This window comes from Syzygium oleosum, unplaced genomic scaffold, assembly GCF_021117445.2.
Source record: "Syzygium oleosum isolate NSW1041296 unplaced genomic scaffold, Sole_v2.1 Sole_v2.17, whole genome shotgun sequence".
Taxonomy (NCBI): Eukaryota; Viridiplantae; Streptophyta; class Magnoliopsida; order Myrtales; family Myrtaceae; genus Syzygium; species Syzygium oleosum.
In genome coordinates this window covers 6,263,166-6,276,502 of record NW_026607501.1, presented here as the reverse complement: position 1 = coordinate 6,276,502, position 13,337 = coordinate 6,263,166, and the positions used below count along the sequence as shown (strand labels likewise).

General features: G+C 41.9%; 1 protein-coding gene and 1 pseudogene across 1 annotated transcript; both read left to right on the top strand.

The window, feature by feature from the left end:
• The first annotated feature begins 4,114 nt into the window (after positions 1–4,114).
• Positions 4,115–4,552, top strand: LOC115691119 (uncharacterized). Its single transcript, XM_030617700.2, has one exon. It carries the CDS (start codon positions 4,115–4,117, stop codon positions 4,550–4,552), a length of 438 nt encoding a protein of 145 aa, XP_030473560.1.
• A 7,228-nt stretch (positions 4,553–11,780) lies between these two features.
• Positions 11,781–12,592, top strand: LOC115691118 (18.9 kDa heat shock protein-like; annotated as a pseudogene).
• The last annotated feature ends 745 nt before the right edge of the window (positions 12,593–13,337 follow it).

Below are 13,337 nucleotides of genomic sequence, written 5' to 3'. Positions count from 1 at the left end.
ATTAAGGGCAGATAAAACATTTGCTTGCATGGTTTACGCTTCGATTACGACCCGGCCTCCGTTAATCTTGTACCTAGGTTGGCTACGAATTTGCAAGATTCTGCATTTTCATCATCTCTCCAATATATCATACAACCCCTACTACATACATCAATCCTTACAACCGGAAGACCTAAGTTATCCACTAGCTTTTTCATATCATAAAAATCACTTGGCATGTTGTTATCACGAGGCAATGATTCCCGCATTACTTCAACAAAAGAGTTGAAGCAATCCATGACACATTATGCTCTGCCTTGATATTTAATAGTCGGGCTGTCACCGATAACTTAGTGTGGTCCTCACAACTTGTCCATAGAGGTTCATCTGCTGCTTTCAAGACATCCCAGAACTGATTAGATTGAAAAGTTTTATTATACACATTCTCCTCAAAACCCGTTACTCCTATATCTTCCAATTGTGAAGCATGACGAGTAACCACTTGTTCACGTGTAGGAGTATAACTAGTACTTGCATGATTTGCTTCTGTGACAAAATTATAACTAGCTGCATCAATCACCATCCTCTCGTATGGGTTCAATTGCTCATAATAGCCACATTCTTCCCTAACTGAAAATTGGTCACTTCTTCCATATCCTTCATCAGATATAAATGGTTCATCATGGGAAGTCCAATTATAATAGTTCGGAGTAAACCCAAATCTAATAAGGTGTTCTCTAACTTGATCACACACAAGAAATTTACCATTACCGCACTTTTTACACGGACACCTTAACTTATTTTCATCCATAAACTCATATTTACTACTAGCAAAGTCTAAAAATAGTTCCAATCCAGTACGAAACTCATCTGTCAATCCTTGACGTCCAGGTAAGTTCTTATTATACATCCAAGCCCTTTCTCTTTGCATTGTGTCTGTATTAAAATAAAAAATTCTGGTAAAATATTTAAAATATCATATCTATTGTTGTTAATTAAAACCATAAAATTTTGGAAATTATAATTTATGTTATTCACGCAACAATTAATATCAAATTGCAAAAATAGAAAAAACTACAATGTAAAGAAGACTTACCCAAATATTTGACTGAAATATTTGTAGGAGAAAGTGATCAATTTGATGAGAATTGCAACGTCCACTTGGATTGCGAGACCTTCAATTAGGCACATACCCAAAAAAGAATAATCACTTAAGAATCATTTTTTAATAATTTTTAATGTACGATGGAAACGGAATGTATCCGTCGCAAATTTGCGACGGAATTAGTTTTGCGTCGCAAATTTCCGACGGATACTCAACTCCGTCGCAATTTGCGACGGAATTTTCATTTATTCGTCGCAAATTTGCGACGGAAGACTATTTTCGTCGCAAATTTGCGACGGAAATAGTCTTCCGTAGCAAATTTGCGACGGATACTCAAATCCGTCGCAAATTTTGCGACGGAATTTTCTTTATCCGTCGCAAATTTGTGACGAATACTACGTTTCGTCGCAAATTTGCGACGGAAATAGTCTTCCGTCGCAAATTTGCGACGGATACTCAAATCCGTTGCAAATTTTGCGACGGAATTTTCATTCATTCGTCGCAAATTTGCGACGGAATCAGGTATCCGTCGCAAATTTGCGACGGAATTTTCATTTATTCGTCGCAAATTTGCGTCGGAAACTATTTCCGTCGCAAAACGGCATGGCCGTTTGGCCTCATCCAAAGGCCGGCGAGGTGTCGCCGGTCGTTAAACCGGTGATGCAGATACAAAAAAATAACAAACATAAACATATATTAAAAAAACGGAAATTACAATGCAACGACGAATAGTCACGAAGCTAGCTACGACACTTACCGGTACAAAAGCTTCACCGAGATTAATATGTGCATGTACACTTATTTTGCTTATTTCAGACAAACGAAAGAGGGAGAAAAACGAGAGAGAGCGAGAGAGAGCGAGAGTGAGAGATAGGGTTGGAATATCACGGGCTGATAAACTACGAATTTGCGACGGACTTACAATGCCGTCGCAAATTTGCGACGGTTTTATTTTCCGTCGCAAATTTGCGACGAACATTTTTCCGTCGCAAATTTGCGACGGATTTTGCGACGGATTGTATTTTCCGTCGCAAATTTGCGACGGAATTTGCGACGGATTGTATTTTCCGTCGCAAATTTGCGACGGAAAATAATACCGTCGCAAAATCCATCTCAAATTTGCGACGGAAATAAACCGTCGCAAATTTGCGACGGAAAATATAATCCGTCGCAAATTTGCGACGGAAAAACGTTCGTCGCAAATTTTCGTCGCAAATTTCGTGTTTTTTTGTAGTGACTTTTAGTGCTGAAACTAGCATTCAAGCCCTCAAATCGTTCGTCTATATCCTGGCAATTTGGCAAGGCATTCTATTCTCCAACTACGGTCGTCAAAAGATGGGTTACGCGGATATTTGCAAGGCGACGCTGGTTGTCAGGAACTCAACGGTTTCAATTAGTGATTAAAATCCAATCGAGAATGATGGATAACCAATTAAATTAGTAAATACGAGTTCGAATATAAAGTGGGTGAATTCTAATATGGCCTGAAATGCCTTGGATTTTTCAAATCGAATTACTAAACAATGCGCAAACAACATATTGAAAACCATAAGGAAATTATATGAAACTTACTGAATACGAGTGGAATGCTTTTATAAACAAAAATGAATATTCAAGAAACCTAATCTAACTAGATAATTTATTTCAATCGATCTCTTACCAATGATTTTCCCATCTTCATAATCAAAATTCGATGTGTTGTTGTAACTTTTGTTATGCCTTTCTTTTTTCTTTCGGTGAAAATGATGTCTTCTTTATTGCCTATGATTGTTCTTTTTTTTTTTAACTCTTCCTGAAATGGGCCATTCCGTAACGCATTCTTCTACTCTCGATCAATGGATCCATCTTGACTCTATCTCTAACTTCTGTGCATACTTCGAATTAATCCATTGTCACCACATGTCATATACATCACTTAATTTTGGCCATCGGAAATTCATGATGGATGAACTTATCATGCATTTCATTGATGGGTCTTGTGGGTCAACTACACTATCATGAACTTCATGTTTGATGAGATTGCCAGGCATTCCAAGCAATTTGACGATGAGGAAGTTTAGTAGGATAAGGAAGTTTATCAAGACGGCCTTTATTAATTTAAAACATATGGTTTCCATTCTTGGAGGCTATGCTTGATCAATGATCGAATTTGAACATGAACTAGTAATGGAGATGAGAGAAATGCGTAGAGAAAGTAAAGAACTTACAAAATACGACTGGAATGCTTTTATAGACAAACATGAGTATTAGACTCAGGAAACCAAATCTAATTCAAATTGAAATTTAAATCTTAGGCAAAATCTAATCCTAATCAATCTACTTACGAATGATCTTTCAATCCTTATAACTTCTGAATCACAATCCGATTTTATTTTTGTAATGTCTTCATGTCCTGTGATTATTCTCTTCTTTTTTCATTGCTTGTGATTGTTCTTTTTTTTTTTTCGCTCTTTCTAAAATGGGCCATTGCATTATGCGTTTTGGTCTACCTCTGCCAGAATCTCCACCTATCTTCACTTGCGCGCATGCTTTAAGTCAATCGATCGTCGCCACGTGTTCACTTAACTTTGCCAATTGAAAACTCAGGATCGATGAACTTATCAAACATTCCATTGATGGGTCTTGTCGATCAATCATATTATCATGACATCCATGGTCGATGAGCTAGTCGGGCAACTTTTCCATTGCGCCTTGAGTTATGTGCATTGGCATTGCCTGATTTGAGTCCAAATTTTGGGCTTGTTGACGACAACAGGAAGATCCAAAATGAATGATCCGGTTCCCATCGTCGCATATGTCGGCATTGTTTGCTCCGCCCAAAGGGAATGCCGACCGGCAGTTCCGGCATTTCAACCGTTTCAGAAAGGAAAATAGACCGACGAATGATCAGAGCCCAGCCAAACTCATCCAAGTAAAATTTTGTCGCGACAAGCAATACCGGCATCTTCATCGCTATAAAAACCAGCATGCAATTTCGAATCCTTGCACAGATTAAACAGCATAATAATTTCCGACGCACGCACCGAGACAATGTCCGAGGTTCTTAGGAAAGTTAACAAGAAGAAGAAAGTCTATCAAGACGCCTTCGCCATCGTCAGCCCTTTCGGATTCGAGGGGGCCCGGCGCGTGTTGGGGATGACCACGTACGACCAGGTCACCGAGGAGGAGACGGAGTCGGTCTACGTGTACAAGATGGACAAGCCGTGGCTGACCCGAGAGGAGGTGGCGGTGGAGATCCGGTGGGGCTGGGTCCTGTGGGTGCTCGGCCAGGGGGACGAGGCGGTTAAGGTGAAGTTGCCGAGGAGCGACAAGGTGAAGGTGAGCGCCGCGACGGCCTCCATGAGCGGCGACGGGGTGCTCACCGTCGTGGTTCCCAAGCGGGACCGGCCTCAGCAGTGGTACAAGTACAAGTACAAGGACTTGGGACTTATTAGGTTCAAGACGGTCCACGTTCCAATTTATGGTTAAATTCATTCCAACAAAATCAGTTTTCCCCGATCATTATAAAACGATGCCGTAGAAAAATCACCACTTGGTAATTGGCACGACCTCCTTTTCGCTAGCATTTTTCTCCTACTTTTTTAGTTTCATCTATAGATTTCTAAATTTGAAAATAAAAAGTATATTTAAGTTTCAAAAAAGCCAAATCGGACACTCTCCTTTCTTATCCTTAGATTAGGGTTTCCTCTCCTTTGCCTTGAAGACGCCGCCTTTCTACAATGCCGTCCCCTCTTTCCCTCCCTCCCCCCTCTCCCTCTTTGTCTCCCTCTTCCATCTTTTGAAGCTCTCTATCTTCTTTTTCTTTCCCAATCTGTTCTGGGAATTTTTGTGTGTGAATAAATTTCTACAGCTGATCTTGGATTAACATGGAGATCAGTTCGACCATTCGTCAGGTCGACAATCACCGAGGAGGATGTTCGTAACGTGGCTCCACAACCTCCCCGAATTTAAGCTGCTCTCCTCTTCCGATTTAGATTTAAGACAAGTTTTGGGGGTTTTACTTTCTCAAACTAGATCTAGATTTTGGGCTCACCTTACAACTATTTGATCTGTGTTCATTCAACATTTGGATATTGGTGTCTATGCACGGAGAGATAACGATGACGTTGAACCTAAACGCGCATCACAAGCCATTGTAAATGGAGTGGGAAATCTCGGCATGTGCTCATCACTGAATGTAGTGATTAGCCGCTGATCGTTTATGGTGGCAAATTTGTTCTGGAGGGACTAGATTGTGCTTCTAGCTGCAAACTATGCCTTGTTATTTACTTCCTGGCTTTTGCTTTGTTCTATAGTATTTTAGGATTTGCTATACTTGGAAACCTTTTATGTACCTCTTGAGTATTATTCTGCCATAAAATAATTTAGTATTTTTGAAAGGGTTTAACTATCTCTAGTCAAACAACAGTCGGAGTTTGAGTAGAAATTACTCGTACAATACAAGGGGGAACAAAATCAACCTAGAAGTAGAAATTATTCGTACAAGGTGTATTTGATTTGGTGGAGCAAGATGAGCATAGCTAAGAACTTCTAATGATTTAACCCATGTCTAATTCGATACACAAACGAATCGGTTAACCTTTCTGTCAAGGCAAACCCACCACGTCAAGAAAACCATGCAAGTTCATGGAAATTCCGTCCACGACGACCCAAACTGTAAGCAATGACTCCGCAGTGCATCAGAGAAGCAGAGAAATCTCCACCCACTTCGCGCCGCCGACCATTTCTATGGACGCCGACCGGTGTAGTTCCTCCTCCGTTTACACGAAGAACAAGTCTTGGCTCGTCATCTTTCTTCATCTTCTCTTCTATATATCCGTGCCCATGTAGTTTCCGCCATATATCCGTGCCTCGGAGTCGATGAGGTCGCTCACGTTCGGCTGCGTTTTGAGAAGGGAAACAACCACCCGTCTACGTCCCCGTTCATCTTAGAAGAGGGAAGGGCATTTCGTCGGAGAATCAAATTCCAGAAGGCTATCAAGCAGCTCATCAGCCGTCTTGAGAGGGCAAAAGAAAAGAGCTCCCCCTTGCCACTTCACCCCGTTACACCTACGCATGTCCCGACGTCGTTAAAATACTTCTCCCCGCTTGTCTATGCCTGATCTGGGAGCGAGTTGGGGACGATGCCATACCGCCTAGTCTCCAAGGAGGAGACGGCGATGGACTAAGTTTACAAGGTGGACAGGCTGTGGGTGAAGGAGGAGGTGAGGGCGGAGATCAGGTGGTGACGGGCCTTGCGAGCGATCGGCGAAAGGGATGCTCCGACAGCCAACGCGAGGTTGCCGAGGTATCATACGGCAAGGAGAGTAGGGCCACGGCGTGATCATGGTCAGAGTTCCCAAGCGGAACCCGCCTCGGAAGTGGTACAAGGACAATGGATTTAGGTTCAAGACTACTCGCATCTATATCTCGAAAAATAAATGAAGAATAGATCCCCACTCCCCACCTATTTCCGTGAGGCTGAGTTTGGGGTATGCATTGATGGGAAGCAAGGTGTTACACTCGCAATTAACTTCGATTATATTCGTGTTAGTCCAGTCGAAATATTCGGCTATCCATACAAACGAATTTATAAGTTGCAAAGTAACCCGAAATAACAAAGTGGTGTGAGTTCCGCGTATGAGAAGCAAAATTGATTTAACATGCCTAATAAGAGACAAAATAATCATTTAATGCTAATCAAAATGCCTGAAGGATTTTTCTGTCCTCCTATTATACGGGAGGCGCTATGAGTTTTATGCAACCGTTCTGCACCATCTCCGGATCGGAGGACTCGAGAACCCCGACGCTTGTGGGGGAGGACATGGCGCGATCAAGTTCCCAAGGAAGAGATGGCGACGGATTACATGTACAAAATGGGCGCGCCGTGGCTAAAGAAGGAGAAGATGAGAGAGGAGATCAAGCAGGGAAAGCTAAGGGCAACAGGCCGAGGAGATCCGACAGTCGATGAGGTGGGTCTGCCGAGGAATGACAAGGTGAGAGTGAGGGAGGCCACGGCTTCCTTGAGCGGCGCCGGCGTGCTCGCCGTGAAAGTATCGAAGCTGGCCAGCCCTAAAAAAGTGGCTCGAGAACTCCGGGTTTACAATATGGGTCGGGACAGGACAGTTCCCATCAAGATATCCGATGAATCTGGCGAAAGAAAACCTCGGAACCATTCATATCCTATGCTATCTTCCAAGCAAAAAGGGGGAAAAGATTTCCCTCTATAAATGGGCCCCCTCCCCTCCTTCCCTCTCGCATATTTCATCATTTCTCCATTCTCACTCATGTCATGTATCACTACATCACACTCTTGCTCTCCAAAACCTTTTTGTCAATTTCACTTTTTTGTTTTTCCTTACAATGATTTAATCGCGCTCTAAGTACCGTAATGAGAAACAACGACGACGACAACCGTTTATAATTATCCCAACTCAATCTGGATTTCAGCTAGCAACTCACGTGCGAGTGTTAGTGAGTTTCGCAACAGCAACGTTTGCGTACGGGCTCTGCCCTGACAACAAGGCGAATTCGACGATGAATAAACCACAAACAACTTGATGATTGGGAGGAATTGCAGGGGCAGGCTCCGGTTTCAGCTTGTGTGTGCAAGACACATCGAGTTGAATTCAACCATTGCATTAACTTTTACGTGCAAGACGATCTCCGCCAGTTTTACGATTCTCTGCGGCCAAGGTGGGTCCAATACAATAGATTCACCCAAATGAGGAATCAAGAGTTGGAGGTCCTCTACATGTTACAAGGAAGGCAAGTTGAGAAATTCTCTCTACACGTAAGAACGGGGTGGAATTTAACGTACAAGATATTAAAGAAAGCATGCCGGAAGATGGCTGAAGTCTTTAGAGACTTCTTGCAGGTTTTCAGCGATGCAACAGTTCCATTTCTAGACTTGATGTCTGCTGAATTAGCGAAAAAGGAGGGCGTTTCCTTCTTCAATGAAGTAATAATGGCTATGAAGGCAAAATTCCTTAAATATTACAAGGACATTCCACCATTTTTTTTTCTGTATCCACTATTCTGAATCCGAGTTTCAAGTTGGAGGGGCTCGAAACTCTCCTTGTTCCTTATTAAGAAAGTTTGGGGCGAGGTGAGGATGTCTAAGTCACTCAGATATTGACGATGGTGAAGAATTGGCTCCAGAATATGCATGCTGCATACACCCGGAGATTCGACATAGCAAACTCCACCCACCAAATGGTGATGACACCCTCATGAAGCAGTGCCTAGAAATTTGTATGGTCTTTGCTTCATAACAAGAACACCCCCACAATCTTCTACTACCAATAAGTTTGAGACATTGATTGGCAACAAACTCCTCCAAACATATTGAGAGAGTTAGTGAAGACATCGTCTATGCTATGAAGTGGTGGATCAATAGAGTTTCGCGTTTTTCAATTCTTTAGACCATGGCTTGTGACTTACTAACCCCACAGGCGTCTATGGTGCTGGAATCCATGTCTGAGTACTACCCAACGGATTGTGGAATAGATAGGTGCAGCTTGAATGCAAAAAAAAAAAAGTTGAAATGGCTATTTGCGGGCATGATTGGTCATTGTAAGAATTGACGCCAACTAAACGTGCCCAACATGAACAAAAGGACAATGACAACACTTTATAATCCCAATCATGGCGGGAGACATGGCAGCAAAGACACCGAATTAATCAAGCATTCCCTTGAGCGAAATTTCTGTATATTCGTTATTAGGGCGCTTATATGGTGTAATTTTTTCTTGCAAACTTGAAGATATACTTGGATTCCACTCTTGTTTAATTGAATGAACGCTTTTCAGTAATTATATACTATTTTCCTAAAATATTATAATGTTTACATTTCTTCCAATTTTTATCAAATATTATTGAATTTTTCTCCAGCCGATTTTTTCTTATTTAATTGAAAAATTAAAAAGGGGCCCTAGCCAACCGTGGGCTGGCACGGCCCGATGGCCAGCCTTAGCTACACAACATGCACATTCAATGTGAACATGAATATGCCACCGAACATATTGTCAACTTCATCGAAGGAACAAGTGGAATTTTACCGATGATTCTTCATCCGCATTGAAATTGGGATTGACAGTGCGACTCGGACAAGCGGTTGCAACGGCGATGGTGCACTGCCAATGTCGTTGCAACCGTCCGATTCACCATGAACCCGCTGTGAGTCTCATTCAATGATCGAAGCAATCTCGCTTATCCCGCCCATTTACCGTCCTTGCGGATTGTTGGGAATTGTAAATGAGTCTTCGTAAAACAGAAGCAATTGATTTAGCCGAAATTAATAGACGAAGTTACATCCTCTAGGAAGCTTATCAAACAAATCCGACTCCATTTTCGAGGGTTCAGAGTCATGTCCGATGAATTAGGACGAGCGCGACCACGTTTTTTATCTACAAATCTTTGGTCAACGTTCGAGTCTCTTTCTAACCCCTCTGTCAAGAAAACAAACAATCTTCACGTCTAGAAACCATGCAAGTTCCTGGAAATTCCATGGACGACGACCCAAACTGTAAGCGACGACCCTGCAATGCTTGCTGTTTCGATCTATAGAGATCATTTTCCATTGATCGAATAGTTCTCCCGCCATCTAAACACCGAAAAGTTGGGAAAACAATTTCCTACAAAATGGTCTTTCATCAGACAAACCAACCCTCGATAAACGGAAGCGACTGATTCGTAGCTGAAGTCAATCCATCAAGTTCACATCTTTCTAGGAACAATCCCAACTCCATCCGAGGGTTCAAAGTTATGTCCGAAAGATCAGGACCAGCTTGATCTACTTTCTTTTTCCACAAAACCTTTGGTCAACGGTTCGAGTTTCTTTCTAACCCCTCTGTCAAGAAACCAATAAATTTCCACGTCTCTTTCCAATGGCTTTTCTTGATCCTGATCTGATTTTCACGGGGACGATACATTTCCTACTTCAAGGCCCGCTGCTCAGCAAAAACTACAAGTTGAAACCAGAACCACCAAACTTTCTTTCGTCAACATCACCATGCAACTTCCTGGAAATTCCATCGACGACCACCGTAAGTGTAAACAGCGACTCCACAATTTATCAACAACAGAATTATTGAAGCAACTTGGATTTATTTGGATGGATAAGTCCGACTCGCTTAGATTGTGAATCGGATTTACCTTCTTTCGTTCGGAGCCTAGGATGTTTTCGGCCAGTTGCTCTTATGAGAAAATGCCCCAATTCAAGCCCGCCTGTACTTTGAATGCTGCCTGATGGAAGAACAGTCTGTAACTTTGTACGCTGATGATGGAGGCAAAACAACGGTATATTTAGGTTTCCTCTGTTAATGTTATTGGGGGTTAAATCGGGATATTCCATCACCTTCGCGAGTTGGTTTCTTTTCTTCACCTTTCTTGGCTTGTAAGAGATTTTCGAACTTTATTACCGTTTTCCCCATGCAGAATGCGTTCATTTATACCGAGGTAATGCAGTTATCTTTTTCGTTTAGACAAAGAATTTGCAGAGTCTGTACTTATTGCTTCATTTTGGTTTAGAACTTCCGGCCGAATCCTTCTTTTGAAGATTCAAAGCTTACAAAGACTTTCACTTTCCTCGATGAAGGAACTAGAATAACTGCCACATTAATTAAGTGGAAAGAGGGCATGGTAAGGTCATATGTTTTCGTAGGTCTAGTTTTACTGCTGAGCCTACTGTCCTAATGGTATGTGGGCGTCTCTTTGTAAAGTGAAGGGGTTGCCAAATGGAGCCGCCCGTGAGAAGAAAAGGGAACAAGGGACCTTTGTCAGGTGATAGGTCACTATCCTTCTCAAGTGGCTCCATAACTCAGTAAAAGTGTTCTTCGTTTAGGTCAAGTTTTAATGGACAGAATTATTTTCCTACAAGATTTTGTCCGTCTTTCCATAAGACAGCATCGTGCATTTATAGAACCTTGATTTCTTTTACTTTCTTAGAGGAATCATCGTTCAAACTGTAGGTTAATCCGTCACAAGGGCTCCTTATTGGGTTTTCACACCCATTTTTTGGTTCTATTCTAGTCCACGTCCTTTAGCAGATTGCATTTTGAAATGTGTATTTATCCAAATCCTTCACCCAAAGAATGCACTGACCTAAATCGATATCAAGCAGGACATAGTTCAAATCATCTTCCAGTGTACTTTCTTGGAACAGTTCAAATCGATACCATTCTGATGCGAGTCTTTAAAAAAGTGTTTATCACTGTCTTTTCTTATTTTTCTCATACCTTCTATCTAAATTCGGCTCATCCAAATCAGCTAATTTGCCCAGCATCTGTTTAGGCTGTCTTTATATTCGTTAGATTTTCTATTCATGCATTGTGACTCCCCACACACTTCTTCATTACGAGATCAGCTTCTTCTGTTGGTTCTGTGATGCTCCGCATAAAGATGTTACCGATGAAATCCGTGACGAGGTTTGTTTTTCTCTTGATATGCTGATGAGAGCTGATTTTGCTGAAAATAACACATTCTTGAATATTGCAGATTGCAGACATTATCAAGGAGGATTTGGGGGGGAATTCTCTTACTTATTACAACAATGTAACCCCTTAACCTTTTTGCTCCCTCTTATTAATTATGCTGTGAAGCTTCTATGATTGTATTAATACGTTGATGATCATCTTGGCTCAGGATGCTGATGAAGCTTATGAATACACTTTTGCGGTAAATGTTTTTTTTCCCTCTAACATCAAATGTGTGACTTATACAGTTGATCTCTGCTAGGGGAGATAGACGTGTACACATAAGGCCCTCTCTAAGATCCGAGCAAAAATCACTTACTTCTTTCTTTTGACTTTGCTTTGAGGCCTTAAATTGCTTTTATGGCAGCTCATTCCCTGCCATTGTGATTTCCAATGTCTGCACTTAGATGGATTAGAGATCGCCGGGTGTTGACCGAACTATCATATGATCTTGTCATTCTTAGCAAGCAATGCCGGCTTTGCATCGGTGGATCACAATTTCATAGACAGTGCCACGGGAAAAAAGAAATTTTCAAATCTTCATGCGTTTCCCTCGTCCCACGCAGGTAGAATACAGCTTCCCTTTCGTCGCCCCTCACGAATGCCGGTGCGTGTGGGGCACCGCATCGTACAACCAGGTCTCCGAAGAAGAGACGGCGGCAGCTTACGTGTACAAAATGGACAGGCCGTGGCTGATGCCGGACGAGGTGAGGGTGGAGATCCGGCGGGGGCCATGCCTTGTGGGTGATCGGCCAAGGAGACGAGCCCGTCAAGGTGAAGTTGCCGAGCAACAATAAGATGAGGGTGAGCGAGGCCACGGCTTCTATGAATGCCGACGGCGTGCTCACTGTCATGATTCCCAAGAGTCACGGGCCTCGGAGGTGGTATGAGTACAAGGATTTGGTGCTTGCATGGTTCACAACGGTCCGTGTTGCGGTTTCTAGTTAAATCGGTTTGTAACAGTGTCGTAGCACTGCAAGTCCTGTCTTAACTCTTTAGAATGGACTTGACATGATCCTTTCATTAATAACAACTTGTGTTCTTTTTTTGACAATGGTAAAGCTTATAAAGACTGGTCAATGAAACTTGGTTTCTATAAGTGATTTATCGACTGTAAGTGGTTTTTACAAGTGAGCCATATCCACAATTAGAAACATTCACGACTTGTAGAATTTCGTCGATAGATTTAAAAGAATGAGTTCTCCGTGGCCACTTCACGGTGAGACGCGAGGGTTTCCATTGGCATCACTGCTCGACAATGCCTTGTCCCGAAGCAAGCTGGGGATGACGGTGTTGACCGTAGAAAAAGACTCTCCTTTTTGTATTCAATGAATATTTTTTTTTTGTACATTTACAATGCTCAATCATGTTATATATATAGGACATATGTCAACCATAATTAGGAGATATATAATAGGAAGGATTCTATACTAGGAAGAAATCTATAAAAATGCCTAACAAATAGGCTAAAATAGCTCACGACCACATTGACCCCCCAAAAATGACCGACTTTTGATTAATTAATCGACAAGTGACAGGCTTAGTCGATAATAACAGAATTTGGTGAGCAACAGAAGTCATCGATGAAATGAACGGTCGGCAACTTGAAGTGTATCGACAACTCACCAAGAAAGTTATCGACGGGAAACATTAGTTATCGATGAGAATCTTCACTGGGATAAAGTCATCGATATCGATACGTAATTGCCGAGTAGCGATAAATAATTTCATATATGTAACTTATTTTTGGATAAGTATCACTAGATAATAGGAAATAATGGATAATATAACTTCTTATA

What these genes read in the sequence shown, in the direction of transcription:
- LOC115691119 (XM_030617700.2), top strand. Translation starts at nt 4,115, where the DNA reads ATGTCCGAGGTTCTTAGGAAAGTTAACAAGAAGAAGAAAGTCTATCAA.